This window comes from Gopherus flavomarginatus, chromosome 13, assembly GCF_025201925.1.
Source record: "Gopherus flavomarginatus isolate rGopFla2 chromosome 13, rGopFla2.mat.asm, whole genome shotgun sequence".
In the NCBI taxonomy this organism is placed as follows: domain Eukaryota; kingdom Metazoa; phylum Chordata; order Testudines; family Testudinidae; genus Gopherus; species Gopherus flavomarginatus.
In genome coordinates, this window is record NC_066629.1 from 16,669,128 (window position 1) to 16,688,853 (window position 19,726).

General features: G+C 49.6%; 1 protein-coding gene across 1 annotated transcript in view; it reads left to right on the forward strand.

Moving 5' to 3' along the window:
- Window positions 1-18,715, forward strand: part of ADAMTS15 (ADAM metallopeptidase with thrombospondin type 1 motif 15) — a 31,812-nt gene extending 13,097 nt beyond the window's left edge. The window contains exons 2-8 of the mRNA XM_050921563.1: window positions 1,912-2,044; window positions 3,897-4,064; window positions 5,367-5,650; window positions 6,650-6,827; window positions 10,834-11,015; window positions 11,895-12,070; window positions 14,050-18,715. Coding sequence (XP_050777520.1) covers window positions 1,912-2,044; window positions 3,897-4,064; window positions 5,367-5,650; window positions 6,650-6,827; window positions 10,834-11,015; window positions 11,895-12,070; window positions 14,050-14,830 — 1,902 coding nt within the window. The 3' untranslated portion in view covers window positions 14,831-18,715. The remainder of the gene's footprint in view (window positions 1-1,911; window positions 2,045-3,896; window positions 4,065-5,366; window positions 5,651-6,649; window positions 6,828-10,833; window positions 11,016-11,894; window positions 12,071-14,049) is intronic.
- Window positions 18,716-19,726: the final 1,011 nt, after the last annotated feature.

The following is a 19,726-nucleotide window of genomic DNA, read 5'->3' on the forward strand; positions in this document are numbered from 1 at the left end:
GAGTGGTGCAAAGTATGATTATCATTATCAGGGTTCAATCCATTGGTTAAAAAGGCAGCCCATTCCCTGCAAGCTTCACAGAGTGCCATCTCCTCCTCCAGAGAATGAATCGTGCCATTCACTGGCTTGTGTGAGCTATCTGTGTCTGGGGCGCACAGATAAACTGCAGTATCCAGTGAGGGCTGAGAGCTGCAAATAGATTGTTTAGGGTAGGGGAGTTTAAGTAAATGTTAGGGGAAACTGGTATACTGTTTGCATATTTGAAAGAGGAAGGCTGGTCTGGTGGTTAAGGTGCTAGCCAGGGAGACAGAAGGCCTAACATCCTGTAGGACCTGGGGCAAGTCTCCTCAGTCAAGATTTACTTATGACTTTGGTTGTCTCAGTTCTTGTGGACCCAACCTGAGACACCTTAAAGGGACCTGATATTCAGTGAGCAGATGCTCATCGCTTTCTGAAAAATCAGATCTTGTTTAAGGTGTCTTGAGTTGGGCACTCAAAATCGCCAGTCACTTTTGAAAACCTTGGTGTTTGTGTTAGTTTCCCCAGCTGTCCCAGGCTCCCCATCCTTTGGCAGTCTGGAGCATTTCGACTCTAAACTCTTTGAGTTAAGAAGTATGTCTGCCTCTTTGTTTGTACACGGTCCAGCACTGTGGGGTCTTGATCTCAGCTGGGGTCTCTAGGAGCTATAGTAATACACATAATAATCAAAATGAATATGCATGTGTATGCACTGTGCCTATAACAGTAAGTATGTGTGCAGAATATTTTGATGTTATTTGCCTATGCTTAAAAAATATCCCCACTGTGCAGAAGCCCATTCTGAAAGCAGACAGACACTCTACGACAGAGGGCATCCTCAGGCTATCCTCTGGCAGGGACTAGTCCTGCTTTGGTTTCATTCAGACGGACTAGCGCTGGACAACCCTCAGGCAGTTCACAGCTTTGGTTCAGATAATCCCTCTGCAGCCTGGCTCCTCCAAACCCTGCAGGCCTCTGGGATTTGCAGAATCAGGCTGGGAATCTGGCAGTCAGGTGCTTCTTTGTGCCATTTCTGCTATGCCCAGGAAATACTTTCCTATGAGTTCACAGTTCTCCAATGCTTCTGGACCCTCCAGAACTCAGACAGGTTGGAGCCACTATGAAACTGAAAGAGGACAGGGGAAGGAATGGAATAATCTTCTGGCCCTTAAAAGGTCAATTTCCGTTTGCATTGCGGGCGAAGGTAGGGCCAGTTCTTGTTTAACTCAGACTGCCTGCCTGTTCCCAGTGCAGGGCTGGCATGGGGCCTGAGCCAAAGCCCATGGAAGTCAATGGGAGCCTTTCCAATGAATTCAACAGACTTTGGATCTGACCCTTCAACCTCTCAAAGCCAAGCAGCGGTGAGAAACTGACCTGTCTCCTACCTCTGGGTCTGATCCAAAGCCAGGAGTCCTCCCATTGACTTTAGGGGGCTTTGGGTCAGGCCCTTTGTCCTTCTGAAAGGAAAAGAAATCAGGCTGCCTCCCCTGGGGTTTAGGCTGGCCCCCTCCCTGTGATAGGGGCCTTAGAAGTCAGGAATCAGTGTCACTAAAGACTCAGGAAGATGTTATATATATGGTATCGCTAGTGCCAGGGCTAATTCCAAACGTGTCATTTCATCGCACTGGACAGCCCAAGGTTGTGTGTATTTTAGGTCAGTGAGCCACAAAGGTTTCCTGGCTCCTACTCAGTGTAAACAGGGATGTACGGTTCCTATCCTGTTGTCTCCTATCGTTCTTGTTTTCTAGGGGTTAGTTAGTGCAATAACAAAAGCTACGTTCTGACATCTCAGAGGGGTTCCTCTGGTGCTGGCGTCTCAGGGTCTGTAGCATTAGTGCAATCCTTGCCTGCCGCTAACTGGTCCAATGTGTCCTCTCCCCACGTTCCCTGCAGGATTTGTGTGGCGCCACCACCTGCGACACCCTGGGGATGGCTGACGTTGGCACCATGTGTGACCCCAAGCGCAGCTGCTCAGTCATCGAGGACGACGGGCTGCCATCTGCCTTCACCACGGCTCACGAGCTGGGTAAGGGGCTGAGGTCCGGGGCAACGCATGCCCATCCCCTTTCGGGGCTGCTCCCTCATTTGTTTGCAGCATGGCTTTTTGGGGAACAGAATTGGGCTTTCTGGATCCACCCCTGTGCCTCGACTTCACAGGTCTCAAAGCGTGTGGCATCCAGTGGGAATTTGAAGTGCAGGGGAACAAAGTGACATGCCCCAGGTCACACAGGGAGGCTGTGGCAGCGTCAGGATAGAACTCAGGAGTCCTGATTCCTAGCCCACTGGAATGTGCTGCCCCGCTGCTAACAGCATAACTGCATTTTCTTGTACAGTTTGCTGACTCTCTGTTTCCCTTGCTGCACAATGCTAGCGTCACCGGGGGGGGGGGTGCTGCCATGACCTGCACGAGTGTCCGATCTCCCGGGCAAGCCATTCATTCCCTGTGTTCTCATGCCTCCGCCTCGCACGTTGTCCCTCAAACAGTTGCCAGACCATTTCTGGTTTTAATAGCGAACGCCTCCATCCATCATTCTGTGGCTTAGAAAGCTGCCACTTTAACCAAACCCACAGCAGAGATGTGGAGCCCCAGGCTGCGGTTGCCTCCTGGGGGGGAAAAAAACCCATATCCCAAACCTGCTAATGTTTATGGCTCCATAATTAGGAGGGAAGGGGGAGGGAGGAAAGCCTGAGATGTTTAAAATAACTCTGAATTGCAGCCTCAGGAAGTTTAGACAATAGCCAAGTGTCCGGAACAGCTTTCTGGGGAAACTCCACCTCAGGGTGAGAAAGTGAGATGCACCGGCTTTCTTCCCAGCACTTCTGGGAGGTGAGAGAGGAACTGCTGGAAAACAGCTGCTAGGAAAGCGAGTGGGGCCAATGTGGGCGGGTCAGCCATCCCAGCTATATTTTGTTGTTGTTATTGCCACTTTAGTGCAGTTTCCAGGATTCAGGTGTCCTGAAATAACACACCAAGGCTGGGATGCATTAGGCATGCACCTAAATCCGGAGACACTTGCAGTCTCTGGGGGACTGAGTAATGAAATTGCTCTCTCTCTTCAATGTTCTCTCTTTCTTTCCTTCTTTTCTCTCTGAATAACCCGCATCCATACATGAAGCAGATGGTGTGCATTTTGGCCAGCAAAGTGCCAGCTCAGAGACCCCAATTGGCAGGCTTATAACTTGTCTGTCTTAAGGGCAATTTAATTTAAACACAAGGAATGGAGCTTGTGGAGCCCGGGGTCAGGGGGACAGGACACCCAGACCATTAACCACAGGGCTGCAGGTATTTCAGAGCTGTTAGTCCCACAAGCAAAAGGATTTCATCTGGCTTAGCCAGAGTGGCCAAGATCTGGGGCGATGGGACTCATTAGAATCGGGGAAGATCACAGGGATGGAGGGGAGAGACATCAGCTGCTGAGGCAATGGTGGTTTGGCTGTTACAACAGGGCTCATATAGGTGTGGTGGTTCATCAAAGCAAATGAGGGCTCCGTGGCATTAGCTAGAGCAGGGTCCATGCCAGCGGTCTGTGGCGCAGCTTGCCAGGATCCTAGGGGACTAGCCAGATATGTATATAAACTGAGACTAAGCACACTACCCACATATAGGAGACTTGGTCAGATCAGAGCCTTCTGCTAGGAAAGGAGAAGTTGCCTTGTGATGAAAGGATGGCCTTGTGGCTCAGACATGGGCCTCCTGGCTTCTCCTTCTGGCACTGCCCTAGGCTTCTTAGACAAGTCACTTGGTTTCTCGGTGCCCCAGGCTTCTTAGCTGTAAAATGGGGATAATGGGACTGATGTTGTGAATTGCTTTGAGATCTACGAGTGAAAAGCACTTTGCGAGAGCTCGGGACGACTAACGGCCCCTCTCGCCCTTCCAGGGCACGTGTTCAACATGCCCCACGACAATGTGAAAGTCTGTGAGGAAGTCTTCGGCAGGCTGAAGACCAACCACATGATGTCACCCACCCTCATACAGATCGATCGTGCCAACCCCTGGTCGGCCTGCAGTGCCGCTATAATCACCGACTTCCTGGACAGCGGGCACGGTAAGCTGGGCATGCTGGGAAGGGGGACTTGGCTGCAGTTGCTGACGGTGGCTCACCGTTATCGGTGTCTAAGGTGCTGTAAAGGCATGCAGCACTTAATAAAACAGATAGGGGGCAAAATCCCTGCCCGGAGGGGCCATCCAGCTGGCAAGGGTTCAGACACAAAGTGTGGAGACACTGCAGGGAGGAGAAGCGGGTAGGCAGCGAGGGCAGGAGTTGGGAGCCTGTAGCTACCTACTCCGTTGATGGGACCCACGCTTGCTCCGTGATGAGATCCGCTCCATCCCAATGCTCTGGGTCATCTTGCCTTCTCCCAGCTGTGGGTCATCAGTTCCATTTCGCCTGCTGGGAGTTTAAATGTGAAGAATTAAAGCCTTTCCCTTTCACAGGGATGTGGGGGTGGGGAGGAAGGAAGCAACTGTGCTCCTCACACCAGATGTCTGCAGCCTTGAAGCCCTCACACAGCTGAGCTGGGACATCCCTCGACTCCACAGACTCCGGCACGGTTCTCCCTTTTTAAACAGTTTACTCTTGGCAAGCAGTAAATCGTATAAGCTGCGTTCATGCAGGAGGTCACTAGTGGCCGAGGGCAGGTCAGCTTGGGCCCTGGCTAACTCGGACTCTGGTTTCTTTGTTTCAACCTGATTAAACCAAAGCCAGGTCAGGCTAGAGAGTCCACCTGCCTCTGCCCACTGACATCTCCTTCCCCTGCATGCACCATTTCTATTGTGCTCATTGCTGTGGGGTCTACATGACACAAGTCCTGCAGCCATCTTCTGGGACGCACCTCTGAACAACTCATGGCCAACATGCTTATGTCTTGTGACCCAGAGGGGTTGGTTGAGATTTTCAAGGGCTTTCAGCTTTAATGGGAGATGTGTCTAAATCCCCTAGACTGATCTCAAAAGCTCAATCGTTACTTCTAAGTGTGAGGGGAGGCTGGTCACTGGCCAGCCTGATGAAGCTGCTAGTCAGTGCCAGTTGCATTGGTAGGTTTTGTGTAATGGACACCTGTACCTATAGGAACTGGATGGAAACCATGGAAATGACAATTGCTGTTGATTAGAAAAATCACACAGGCCTTGTTAACAGAGAAGAAAATCCAGCTGTAGCTTTACTTGCTGGCCTCCTGCTGCAGTGAGTTCTACAAGTTATATGGTGCCAAGTAACGGGTCTGCCTGCACCAGCCGTGAACGTCTGCTTTGCATAGTCTCCAAGAGTTGAGTGCAGCAACACCGTGTATTGAATGCCTGGTCAGTCGAATGATATCTCCCATTTATTATTTCTCTCACTGCCCTGCAGGGGACTGCCTGCTGGATCAGCCCATCAAGCCCATCTCGCTGCCAGAGGACCTCCCTGGGGCCAGCTACAACCTCAACCAGCAGTGCGAGCTGGCCTTCGGCCTCGGCTCCAAACCCTGCCCCTACATGCAATACTGCACCAAGCTCTGGTGCACGGGGAAAGCCCGGGGTCAGATTGTTTGCCAGACGCGCCACTTCCCCTGGGCTGACGGCACCAGCTGCGGGGACGGGAGGTTCTGTTTGAAGGGCACGTGTGTCGAGAGGCATAACATCAGTAAGTACAGGGTGAGTACCTGACCGCTCCGTGATGGGTGATGTGAGTGGGGAGGGCGGGAGACGGGGGTATATAGGGTGAAGCCTGGCAAGGCAGTTTGGGCTGACGCTGAGAACATGTAGCTCAGACTTCTTTGTGCACTGAAACCAGGCGACGTAGTGCCAACGCTCTCCCAGGGGCTGGCCACGGGAGGGACATGGCTGAAAGCCACCTGGCTGTACCTTGCTGCAGGGAGGGAAGCAGCCAGAAGTTGAAGGGGTTTGTCCATTCCCCACTTGCACAGGTGTGCTATTCATCATCATCCTCGAGTCTAGCCATCGTGACCGTTTCCCCAGGGCGCTGGGCCTGGCTGCAGTTATCCAGGGCTCCTCCAGACCTGATAACCGCAGCGCACTCCTTATGCAGTGGCCTCATCACGGAGTGAGCACTTGGAGGGCTCAGAGTGGTGTGCATCTCCATGGCTGCCACCCAAGACGCTGGCTGTGACAGGGTGTGTCACTGGAACTTGTTGCAAACAGGCCAGCCAATTCCAAGCACTGCGGAAAGTCAGCAAGATAGATTGGAAAGGCTCCACTTCCCATCTGTAACCCGGGAGGCCAAACTCAGTCCCCAGCAGGTGTATAAACAGCAAATGTACTCGTGGGGATGGAGAAGAGGAGGAAACAAATGAATATCTTTTGCAAAGGACTTGCAGCCCTGGTTGCTGGGGCTGAGGCTCCCCTCGACTTAGCTCTTGCCCCAGGACAGAGCTATGCCCAAAATGCCGCTCTGAAGCAACTCTGCTCTCCCCTTGATGCCTGGCAAGTGTTTTCTCATGGCACTAGCTGTGAATGGTTTATGCTGGGCATGGCAGCCATAGAGGGTAGAGTCCCTTCTGCTTAATGCTGGGTACCCCCATCTGAGTCTGATTCCCCCCACAGGGGGACCCAAATATTGCACGTCCGGCTGCTTTTGAAGAGACATGGCTGTAGGGCAAAGGGTTTTTCCTCTTAACACCCTCTCTCCCGCAGGTGGATGGCAGCTGGGGGAAGTGGACCTCGTATGGTCAGTGCTCTCGGACCTGCGGTGGAGGAGTCCAGCTAGCCAAGCGCGAGTGCAACAGCCCCACGCCTGCCAATGGAGGGAAGTACTGTGAAGGTGTCCGAGTCAAGTACCGCTCCTGTAACCTCGACCTTTGTTCTGAGTCAGGTGAGGCTTCCCCAAGGGATGGGGCCAGCCGGGAGGGCAGAGACCTGCCCTGGCACTAGTTTCTAATGGGCACAGTTGGGCCTTGCAAAGAGCTGTACATGTTAAAAGCAAACCACCAATCCCAAGCAGCTACCTGCTATCCTGCTCAGTCTCATTGCTGTTGGTTCTCCATTGTGCTAATGGTGCTATTCGGTGTCACTGAAGTTAGTGGCAGATGAGGGTTTTGGAGCTGTGAGCCTCAAGAGCTATGGAGGTTTGGGTCAGGTGACCCCAAAAGTTTGGCAGCTTTTCTGCAGGTGACACAGATCTCTCTGGTCTGCAAATCATGTTAGAGATCTCAGTAGGTACCAGAGGAAGGTACTTCAGTGGTTAGAGTACCTAGTACTTAAGGGGAGACAGACTCGGTGTGTGGCCTTGGGCTAGTAACTTAGCCTCTCTGGGCCTCAGTGCCCCGTCAGTGAAATGGGGACAACAGCACTGCCCACCTCGCAGGGGAGTCGTGAGGAAAAAACACCAGAGACTGTGAGGCGTTCAGACACTGTAATGGGACCTGTAAGTGGAGAGATGTTCCACAGGTTGAGTGTGTGGTCAGTACGGATACACAAACAGAGTGGTGTCGCAACCTCTTGGGACCGCAAAAACGAGCAGGCACATGAGGGAAGACAGACGGTCAGAAGGGATTTTCATGCCAGAAGTGAAGAAAACAGCTCTAAATATTAATCTTACAATGGGTCTAGGGAGATCTAAAGTAGGTAACGATTTAATGGGAACTCGAGTCTTAGTAGAACCGACTTTGGCCCATTCCTTCTCTGCTCTATTTCCACTCAATCCAGCGGAGCTGGAAATACCATAAAAATCCCAGTTCTCATGGTATTTCTGCCCTGGCCAACATTCAAAGGCCCACACAACCTGGTTGATGGGGCAGAAAGAGAAAGTTGATCACACCTGAAAATAGCTGGTTTGGGTTTTTAATTTGCGCACGTCGATTAGGAGGTGGGATTTGCAGCTAGGAACGTCTGACCTAGCTCCACCTGTAGTATCAAGCAAACAATACATTATTAGAGACTAAAGCTCGGACAGATGTCTGCAACTGTTGTTTCATCTGCGCACAGCAGAGCTAAAGTTAGAGTATGTGAAAAATATGCAGAAATGTTTTGTGAATGAGCAAAATAACTGTAATAAAAAAATCCAATTTTCTGGAACATTTTGAGCACTTTAAGCTGGTAAAAAATAAGCAAGAACATTTTGCAAAAAATGTCAAACATTTTCGAGGAGCTGGAGCTAGCATCGCCATAGCAACCATTGCAAGGTTTGCAAGTTTAGGGACAATTTCACTAGAGACAGTGGGCCCAATTCTCCTTGGCCTTGCTGCTACGTGCAGTCGTTTACAGCAGCCTATTTTATTGAAGCCAACAGAGCATCGCCAGCTTACCCAATCGGAGAACCAGGCCTGGCCAGGGTACTGCAGTATAATATTACACACTGGATAGGTGGAAGTGATTTTACAGTTTGCAGGGCAGAGGAATATAGTGCTAGTTCATGTGCGTGAGAGAGAGATTATACACTCCAAAGTCACTACGCACCACCACAATAGCTGTGCTCTTCTGGGGGCTACGCAGATCACTAAGCACAAGACAAAGCCACTGAGAGCTGGGTACAGAGCACAGTCAGCTGAGGGGTTCTGGCTAGGGAACAGTCTTCCAGGGGAGGTCAGGCACATCCAGTGTCTGAGTATCGTTGGAAAACGCTGCACAAGTTTGAGAAAGCCAGATCCCATAAATGACACTGACGGTACAAACCCTCACTTTCTATTTCCAACCCTCGAAACACCATCCCACAAGCAGAGTTTTGACCCCAAAAAGGGAGAGTTGCCAAAAATGCCATGAAATCCTCTTGGAGCTTTGTTCCTCTTACTGATTATGCATGGAAGTTGCCCAGATGCTATGATGATGGGCAGCAGTCTAAAACCTTTCAGATAGGTATCTAACAACCCCTTAACATCCCTGCACAGTGTGAGACCTATACTTCAAGCTCTGGAAGGCATTCTGAGCATGGCCTTCTCACAGAATTATTCAGGTCTGGAGAGTAACCAAGATTTGTGCAGCTCAAGTGTGGATCCATTTGGAAAGGCCTGTTCAGTTAGCTTCTCCTCCTTTTTCCCACCAGCAGGACCTCGCTCCTAATGCCAGCTACTCCAGCTTTCTCCCAGCACATGCCTCTTCTAATGTGCTGGGGGGGAATTGCCTAATTCACCACAGCTGGGCTCAGCCATAGTCTCTGCACTGAGGGGCTGCAGTTCTGTACTGTAGTTTCCTCTGCTCAAAAGAGTGTGTTAACTCTTTCCTTGCCATCTCCTGGATAAGATCTCTTTGTCTCTTCTAATAATATAACTGTCAGATATCTTCTTCAGTTTTTATTGCACACTGCTCAGAGGCCTCGCAAGGACTGCCTAATATACAGATAAACAAACATAGTTTGGAATATCCATGGTATGCCCACACATTGAATACTGTGTGCCATTCTGGTGGCTGCATCTTAAAAAAGAGATATTAGAATTGGAATAGGTACCAAGAAGGGCAACAAAAATGATCAGAGGCATGGAAAAGCTTCCATATGAGGACAGACTCCAAAGACTGGGACTCCTTAGCTTAGAAGAGAGACAACTAAGGGGAGGGGAGGGAAGAGGAGATAGGATAGAGGTCTATAAAATCATGAATTGTGTGCAGAGAAACTGTTATTTACCACTTCACATAACACAAGTACCAGGGTCACCCAATTAAATTAATAGGCAGCAGGTTTAAAACAAACAAAAGGAAGTATTTCTTCACACGACGCACAGTCAACCTGCGGAACTCATTGCCAAGGGATGATGTGAAGGCCAAAAATATAACTGGGCTCAAAACAGAATTAGATAAGTTCACAGAGGATAGGTCCATCCATATCTATTAGCCAAGATGATCAGGGATCTAACCCCATGCTCTGGATGTCCTTAAACCTCTGACTGCCAGAAGCTGGGACTGGATGACAGTAGATGGATCACTCAAGAATTGCTCTGTCTGTCCATTCCCTCTGAAGCATCTGACACTGATGACTGTCAGCAGACTGGATACTGGGCTAGATGGACCATTGCTCTGACCCAGTATGTCCGTTCTTATATTCTTACTGTGTTGCTTTGAGCAAGTCACTGCCCAACTCTGTGTCTCATCGCTTCCCTATCTGTAAAATGGGGATAATACTATTTACTTTCCTTTGAGACCCTTGGGTGAAGAGCTGTATTATCTTTTATTACACATCTTGTTCCCATTTCTGAAAGACTGCAGGAACATCCAGAGGCCTCCCCCACCTTACTAGATATGGCCTGCAATATGAGGCAGTGATTGCCAAGGAGTGAGCCAGGCACGCAGACTTTACAGTCTTGCTGGTTTCATTTTTCCCTGGAGTAAAAAGGTGGCAGTTGTTTCGAGCAATGGTTGTGGGATGTTACCCCTGGAACTGACACTGCCTTAGCTGAGAGTGTGGCTTGAAGTGGCTTTCTATACCCTCCACCGCGGGTGATACCATCCCACTGTTATCGTACCTCCACAAACCACTCTCGCTTGTATCATCTCTTCATTGGGGTTGCCTTGACTATACAAAGAGTCAGACAAGTTTCCTCTGAGTCTAGGACATAACATGTCTCACAAATCGCAACACCAAAGCTTCATTTGCTTCAGTAAACCCAGAAAGCCAGATAGTCTGGCAGACACCTACAATCCTTAATAGTCCAGTTGGGGACCAACTCAGACCAGCCATACATTTGGAACCAGAGCCTAGCCTCACTCATGTAAATCAGGAGTGACTCCACTTAAGTCAGTGGAGCAGAACTGGAGTTAAACCAGTTGCAGTGAGAGAAGAATCTGACCCTGGGCATCCCCAGATTCCAAGGTGCAATACTGTATGGTTGATGCTGCCTAGCTAAGGATGTCCTCTCCGGTGAAATGCCCACGCGTGCTTTGTATCCTTCCAGGGCTAGGAAAGAGTTTCCGAGAGGAGCAGTGTGAGGCTTTCAACGGCTACAATCACAGCACCAACCGGCTCACCGCCACTGTCTCTTGGGTCCCGAAGTACGCGGGAGTCTCACCTCGGGACAAATGCAAGCTCATCTGCAGAGCTAATGGCACTGGTTACTTCTACGTGTTGGCTCCTAAGGTGAGCGAGAGAACAAACAGTGTGAACTGGGGACCAGGGGGGAAGAGGGTAAATGAAATCGAGTAAAGAGCTATAGGGAAAAACAAAGGCACCTGGAAATGAATGAACAAAAGGATTTTTTTTTTTGACCCAGCAGTGACATTTAGAATTCACTGCCCTGGAGGCTGGGAGTCAAGAAAAAATAGCCTGTTCTTTGGCTATCAGTGTTGTCATGGGGCATAAAGGGGGTCAGATGAGAGGCCATGTGCCAGATCAGCTGGTGTAAATCAGTGGAGCTGTGCTAATTTACATCGGCTGTGCATCTGGCCCCATGCCTGGCCTGTGTTTGTAAAGCATCCTAGCTTGCATGCCTACGGCACTAAAACAGGAATAAAGGATAACAACTAGACACTTCCCTCCGAGGATTCTGGCTCACACGCACAGGGCGCGGCTGGCTGCCAGACTTGGGACTGGGAATGTGGTGTGCACATGACACCGCCAAAGGGTTAATTAGCTCTCCAAAGCTGCTAGTTTGCAGGGTGCTGCCCTCAGAATTAAATGTGAGGAAAGAGAGAGAGATATGTGGTTATAGACGTGGCAGTCAGCAGTCAAAGAGCACCGTTCTGTTTAGTGCCTCTCTAAGGCACAACCCGTAATGGAGGCAATGGTGGCTTTATGTCCTCCAGCATAATACCTCCTCCATACTGGGCTGCACAGTCAACTTAGCTTAGAGCAGCTGCTGGCTCACTGGCACGTAGGGCTATGATAGTCCCAAATGGGCACCCAAAAGTTCTTTCTTGGAATGCCAGCAGAACATACACAGTTGGGGCATATATCTTCGCCTGAGCACAAAGTGATTTGATGGCTTGTGCTTTCCCTCTGCCTGCTTGTAAACTTCAGGTTGTGGATGGCACTCCCTGCGCGCCTGACTCCACCTCGGTCTGCGTCCAGGGCAAATGCATCAAAGCGGGATGCGACGGCAAGCTGGGCTCCAAGAAGAAGTTTGACAAGTGCAGCGTGTGTGGAGGAGACAACAAGAGCTGCAAGAAGGTTTCAGGCTTGTTCACCAAACCCATGTGAGTGCCAGAGGATCCTGCTGCTTTCCCCGTGTGCCCTATAAAATAGGCCTCAGAAAACATAGGGCTCGTGGAAGGGAGGGACCAATGGTACTGTTTCCAGGGATGGCGGTTCTGCCTTTAGCTTCATCGATAGGCCCTGATTCTTTGGAAGAGAAGGTTCCAACTTCTAGGCTACTCTCAGGGGGTTCAGTCTGGTCTCTTGCACTGGGGATGAACTGTCTACAGTTGAACCTCAAATGGGTATGCTAGATCAGTGGCTCTCCACCAGGGGTGCACGTACCCTTGGGGGTACACAGAGGCCTTCTAGGGGGTACATAAATGCATCTAGATAGTTGCCTAGTTTTACAACAAGCTACATAAAAAGCACTAGCAAAGTCAGTACAAACTAAAATTTCATACAATGACTTGTTTATACTGTTCTATATATTATAAAACAGAAACAGAAGTATTTATATTCCAATTGATTTTTTATTTTTATATGGCAAAAACGAGAAAGGAAGCAGTTTTTGAGTAAGAAGGTGCTGCGACACTTTTGTATGGTGTGACAAAGTTCCTCCTCTACCTTGGTGGGTCCTGCGCTTATTGGCAGATTTGCTCACCTCAGTGATCTTCCCCACAGTCTGGATCAACTCCTCCTGTGTCTGATCAGGAATTGGGAGGTTTGGGGGGAACCTGGGCCTGCCCTCTACTCCAGGTTCCAGCCCAGGGCCCTGTGGATTGCAGCTGTCTATAGTGCCTCTTGTAACAGCTGCATGACAGCTACAACTCCCTGGGCTACTTCCCCATGGCCTCCTCCACACACCATCTTTATCCTCACCATAGGACCTTCCTCCTGGTGTCTGATAACATTTGTACTCCTTAGTCCTCCAGCAGCACAGCCTCTCACTCTCAGCTCCTTGTGCCTCTTGCTCCCAGCTCCTCACACGCACTTCCTCTCCTCTGGCTCCTCCTCGCCTGACTGGAGTGAGCTCCTTTTTAAACCCAGGTGCCCTGATTAGCCTCCTTGATTGGCTGCAGGTGATCTAATCAGCCAGTCTGCCTTAATTGGTTCTAGCAGGTTCCTGATTACTCTAGTGCAGCCCCTGCTCTGTTCACTCAGGGAACAGAAAACTACTCATCCAGTGACCAGTATATTTGCCCTCTATCAGACTCCTGCACCCTACTGGTCTGGGTCTGTCACAATGGTTTTGTAAGCAAGTAGTTTTTAGGTGAGATTAAACTTGGGGTTACGTAAGACAAATTAGACTCTTGAAAGGGGTACAGTCATCTGGAAAAGTTGAGAGCCACTGTACTAGATGACTCAGGGGCTGATCCTGGACCAGTGACCCTTTCAGCTGTAGGTTTCTGAATCAGACCCAGACCAGGTTGGGAGTGAGTGGGTGGTTTTACTGTGGCTTTCTAGTGGACTGTGTAAAATGAGTGATTGCTCTTAGCCTAGTTCCTAGTGGTCAGGTGTCTACATTAGAAAGACTCAGCATCACAATTGCCTGCCTTGGTAGCCATCTCAGCAGAGGGACCAAGGAAACCCATGGAGACTGAATTCCACTCTCATCACTAAGGGTGACCCCTTCAGGGAAGGGTTGAGGCCCAGTGAGGGGACAGGGAGGCCTACCCTGATGCTGTCTGTCCAGCACCTCTTGTGGGGATTTTTCAGGGCCAGGAAAGTCTCAGAGACAGGGCTATAGAGCTGCTGTAGGGCTGCAGAGCACTGACGGGGCTGGAATGGGGTTCTGTGGGTCAGGACTGAGGCACATTGGCAGAGCTGTGGGGTCCCTCTCTTGGTCTAGCAGAGGGGGGGTTCAGGTAAGGGGAAGGGTCCTGGCAGAGCTAGGAGGAAGAAGTTTGGGAAGCACTGGACCTAGAGCGGACAAGTCTCACCTCTAAGAGCAATAGCTTATGAATGAAAGGCCTATGTCCCGTGATATTGGTGGTGCTGACACCACCTCTCTGGTGGCTTGTCTGCTATTCTCTTACAGGCACGGCTACAACTTTGTGGTGATCATCCCAGCAGGAGCCTCCAGCATTGACATCAGGCAGCGGGGCTACAAGGGCCTCATCAGCGATGATAACTACCTAGCTCTGAAGAACAGCCAAGGCAAGTATCTGCTGAACGGGCACTTCATCGTCTCGGCTGTGGAGAGGGACCTGATGGTGAAGGGCAGTGTGCTGCGGTACAGCGGGACGGGCACGGCGGTGGAAAGCCTCCAGGCCTTCAAGCCCATCCAGGAGCCACTGACCGTGGAGGTGTTGTCAGTGGGGAAGATGACTCCACCACGCGTGCGCTACTCCTTCTACCTTCCCAAGGAGAGCAAAGACGATAAGTCCTCTTACCGGAAAGATGGGAAAAAGCCGCCCGTGCTCAACAACAATGTCCTGAGCTTATCCAATCGCTTGGATCCGGGCAGGCCGAATTACAAACGTGTGTCCTACAAGTGGGCGGCCAGTGGTTGGGAGGCCTGTTCCGTCTCCTGCGGCAACGGGCTGCAGAAGCGCTCCGTACACTGTCGCGACTCCTACGGCCAACTGGCCTCCGTGTGCGATGCTGCTCAGCGGCCCGTCGATGTCAGGATATGCGGCGACCCCTGTCCCATGTGGGAGGTGAGCCCCTGGTCCCCCTGCTCCAAAACCTGCGGCCGGGGCTTCAAGAGGCGCATGTTGAAATGCACTGCGCGGGCCGGTCAGCTCTTGCCTCGGGATCGCTGCAACCTCAGGAAGAAGCCTCAGGAGCTGGACTTCTGCACCCTGAGGCCATGCTGACCCCACGGGCGCTGCTTCCAAAGAAGGCCTGGTGTCTCTCTGGCTGGAGATAAATGGCTGAAGGCTGAACAGCAGCCGGGGGGAGGGAGAAGGGGAGCTGTCTGAAGTGAAGGGTCTGTTACATAGGGCATATCAGCGGACAAAGAACTTGTACGCAGGGCGAGAGCATGCACACGTGAGAGGGGCCCAGTGTGGTGTTATAGAACAGGTTGCTCAGAGATGGAGTAAAATAAACATCTACCTCGAAGCTGCCAAACTGTCCAGGCTCCCTCCCCATCCAGAGGAGGCTATGGGCGTGAGGGGGAAGGACAGGAATGAGAGCAGGACTGGTTTCTGGGGACTGCTCTCTGGGATCCACCAAAACATCAAAGGACAACAAGAGTGTGTTTCTATATCGCCATGGCCAGCCTCCCTTTAGGCTTCAAAGGGTCATGCCCCAACCTCCAAAACACTAGTGCTAGATGGGACCAAAAAGAATTACCATTGCAAGGACGACAAACTATACTGCTTAACGACCAGTGCAATGAAGTGCTGGGGTCTATTAAGAACTGATACCTTCAGGGCTTGCTAGCAATGACTCTGCAGCCAGTGTGTTGCTGCTCTCCAGACCTGTGCAGCAGCGTTGTTGTGCAGGGCTGTACGTGGGTCATTGATCAGCAGCTTTTGCTTTTCATGTGTATGGACCGAACAACGTAGATTCTTATGGTGCTTAATATCTGTATTTTTATTTTCCTTCCTCGTGGTTGACGCAAACCCTGCGTGCCTGGGGTAATTTTGTCATTTTTTCCATTGGATCCTCTCAGAAGACTATGCCTCTTTATATGGTGCTTTGAGAAGGGTGTATGGAGGGGCAGTGTATCTCTAATACAAGGTGGGTATGTATTTTAAAGAAACCTCTTTAGACCAAATACCATTTACACTTAGGTCCCTTTTTGCTTTGCTAATAGTGTAAAGGTGCCTTAAAAGAAGCACAAATTGCATTCCCATGACCCCTTTACATGGCTGAAGCATAAAGGGATCTTGGTGTACATGAGAATATGGCTATAATTCTAGGAGGTACTGCACAATGGTGCCCCACCACGGTGCTTCCTGCCAAGAGCATTGTATGTGTGACTGCCACGGGTGGCAAATATTGAGTCTTTTTTCAAAATGGTGCTCCGTGTATGTTACTGTCACTCCGTGCCCAGTAGTTGCACTATCCTCCACCCTCTTCTCCTAACATCGTTGTTCAGGGTTATTTCTCAAAGACACATAGAGATCTTTGGTGCTGAAGTATAAAAGAAATGGGGACTAACTCTCCTCCCAGAAAATGAATGCATGGGCCTTTCTGGCCTTAAGATCTATGCTATGTACCCTACTTAAGCCCATCTCTAATTTTATGGGGTGTGTCTATCCTGCAATTGTGGAGCATGATTACATCTTGTGCAGACATACCTGAGCTAGCTTTAATCTAGCAAGTTCAGGTCCTGGAGCAGTGACGCTGCAGTAATGCATGCTTCAGCCCAGGCTAGCATCAGCAGGGGTCCAGGAAGGCTTGGACAACCCGTGCTGAAGCACAAGCCAGCACAGTTTCATTTCGCCAGGACCCAGACTATCTAGATTGAAGATAGTTTGGATAGGTCAACTCAAGCTGTAATCAGATCCTGCGATTGCAGTGTAGACAGACCCTAAGGAGTCTGTCTACACTACCTGCCGGATTGGCGGGCAGTGATCGATACAGCAGGGATGGATTTATCATGCCTAGTCTAGATGCGATAAATTAACCCCTGAGCGCTCTCCCATTAGCTCCTGTACTCCAGCTTGGCGAGAGGCGCAGGCAGAGTCAACGGGAGAGTGTCAGCTATCAACTTACTGCAGTGAAGACACTGCAGTAGGTAGATCTAAGTACGCTGATTTCAGCTACGTTATTCACGTAGCTGAAGTTGCGTAACTTATATTGATACCCCCCAGGGCTGTCTGCAAGTGTTTCAACTGTCATCAAGGGGACAACTCACCGGTTTAAAGTGAGGCATATGCCTTGCTGAATTGTGGCCCCTGTAGCCCGATTTCCCCACCTGTTCAGTGGGGATCACGATACTTGCTCATTTTTTGCAAAGCTTTTTGAGATCTTAGCATGGAAGATACCAGAGCAGGAGAAAGTATTTTTTATTATTGGCCCTTGGCTGGGTTGTAACTCAGGTGTTGAACCGAAGACCAACCATCTTCCAGTGCTAGAGAACAGCAGCTAGCTGTAGACCCCCTGCACTCTAAACAACTCATGAACAACTCACATTTAAATGTTGCTTGGCAGTGGGCTATTTGTCAATTCCTGCCCCTCTAGTGGGCTCCGCATGGCTCCACCATAGCCTTTCTTACCCATGTGCCCCCTTCCAGCCAGCCCACTGGATCCATTTTGATAGGACATTCTTCTAGAGCGAGCTTGCCCTCATGAGCCCACCTCCCAAGTGTGGGCCCATAACAGAGCATCCAAATCTCTCGTTTGAGCATACAACTGCGTACTGAAGGGCACAAAATCTGTCCTATAGGCAAAGTGCTGCACTGAGCATTGTTGGATGTTTTTTCCAAGCTTTGCCCATGGATCATTCTCCAGCCCCCAAGCCCTATATTGTCCAGAGGACTCGCTCTGATGTTGGGATGCCAGCAACAGTAGTTAGGGAATGTCTTGCGAGGCAGCCTCTCCACTCTATGGGGAAAATGATTCTTCCTTGTCCCACTGAAGCAAGTAGGAATTCTGGCATAGACTTCCGTGGGATGGGACTGGGCCCAAAGATCTCTGGGGTTCAAAATAACCCCACCTGGAAATTCAACCGATTTTTTATTACAAAGGGCATTAACCACACCTAATGCTGAATTTCAGATCAACATACTATAGCACTGGGATTATAGACAGTTCTTCAATGGCAAAAGCCCTTTCTTATTTATAGATTTAGGGCTTCTGGGTTGGATCCTCCTCAGGTTTAAATCAGCATAGCACTGTTGCCTTAATTGCGCCATTGACTTTGAAAGAGCTACACCAAATTACACCAACTCTCTCTCCCCACTGTCCTTCACAGATGCTGTGCAGAATGGGAGATGGGGTTTGTTGTTACCTAACTCTAGCTATGATTCAGCACTTCATCTCATCCTACTTAAAGGCCCTGGTTAACATCATCCAATATTCCCTTAAAAATGTGCCCAGTCTCCAGAACAAATCAGCTCTTGAGTGTTTACTTCACTTTTCCTCCCAGTGTTTAATGATCAATGAGCATTGATAAGATAGTGTCAACTCTCAGCATTCCCATAATCTCTCATGATATAAAATTAGTATCAGCATAGGGGAGAGAGAACTTTGACTGGTTGGTTACTGGTTACAGAAGAGAAATAGTATGTTTTAGTGAGAGAGGATCAAGAGAAAGGAAACAAAATCCCATTGGGCAAGCGGTTACTAGGATTATCAAAGAGTTCTGCACTAGGTCAGACTGGACCAGGCCCTAGACCAATCAGTGTCTGTATGTAACACTTCTACTTTACCTCTTTCCCTGTCTCAGAGTCCACCCCCTCATCCTTAGGAATATACATTACGTTTATTGGTGGGTTTGCTGTGTCTAGCACAGCTGACCCCCTCCTGGTTCCAGTTGTGTAGCTGGTCCTGAGGGGCTGCCCTTTGGGTCTTTCCATCGAAAAGAATTGGTTCCCAACACCATCAAGAATTGTCACAGTCGTGGGGGTGGGGGGGCGGGGTGGGGGGGGTTGTTTTGTTTTTTTGTGGTTCTTTTGCAAGATGTATGGCAGAAGGACAGAAATGCCTATTGTACTGGCTGCTTTGTGTATACCATGTATACTGTACATCAGTCTTTGCTGTTTGTGCATTGATAGCAAACCTGAAATAAAGTGGTATTTAAAGTTTCATCCGATTCTTTGGGCGTATGGGTCTGTGCATTCTGTCTATTTGGGAGCAGAATCTGGCCATGTTTTCAACCTAACCTCCCTAGGGTTCAACTTGTATTCCATAAGGATGTAGTTTTCATATACGTTAACGGGTCAAGATACACCCTAAAGAGCCTAAAGTTTACGTTGAGGAGAGAGCATGTACCAAACAACAAGCTTGGCTTACCTCCATGGAGGCTGGAAGAATTAGATTTGTTTTTAAATATAATTTCAGATATATTGATATTTAAAATAAAAAAAATGGTTAAAACCAATCAATTTACGTGTCCTCGGTTGTGTGAGGGGCGAGTCAGACAATTATTTGACGGTAAAGATTCAAAAAGTTAGCGCTTCATAACTGCTAAAACAGAGAGTTTACATTGGAGCACCTCTGAGGCCAGGCTGATGCTATAGACATTCGTATGCCCCGGCACCTGCCAAAAAGATGTGGAAAAGGTTGTCAAGTGGCTGACTGGCTCACCGGTCCCCCTTCTTGATGCCACAAAACAGCGAAAACCTTTGGTCCTGGATAGAAGGGCCTTCATCCTTGGCAATGTGGACTGACTTGCTTCAATGTTCTGTTCAGTGGTTTTGGGTCCAATGCAGCTCCTCAGTGGACCTGAAGGTTCTCTTGCCCCTCCCGGCCAGGGATCCATTCTGTGCTAGTTCCAACAAATGTATCAATGTCTTTTCTTGGCAGGCTTGCCAGTTCCTTCTTCAGCGACTCCACCAGGGCTCATGGAACTCTGTATTTTGGTAGCCTTATGGGCTGCACATGAGGTTCCCCCCCACAACTTCAGCTTGCCCTTTAAGTGTGCATCTCCTGGAAGGAGGTCCTTATATTCTGTTACAATGCTGGACAGGGTCCAGGGTGACTGTTCTCCCTCTTCTCTCACATTGAGGATATTCCGGTATTGCTCTGTGATTAAATGTATGGCTTTCGCTGCCCTGCTGCCCAGCAGCGGGTGGTACTTTTGTGGGCGAACATAT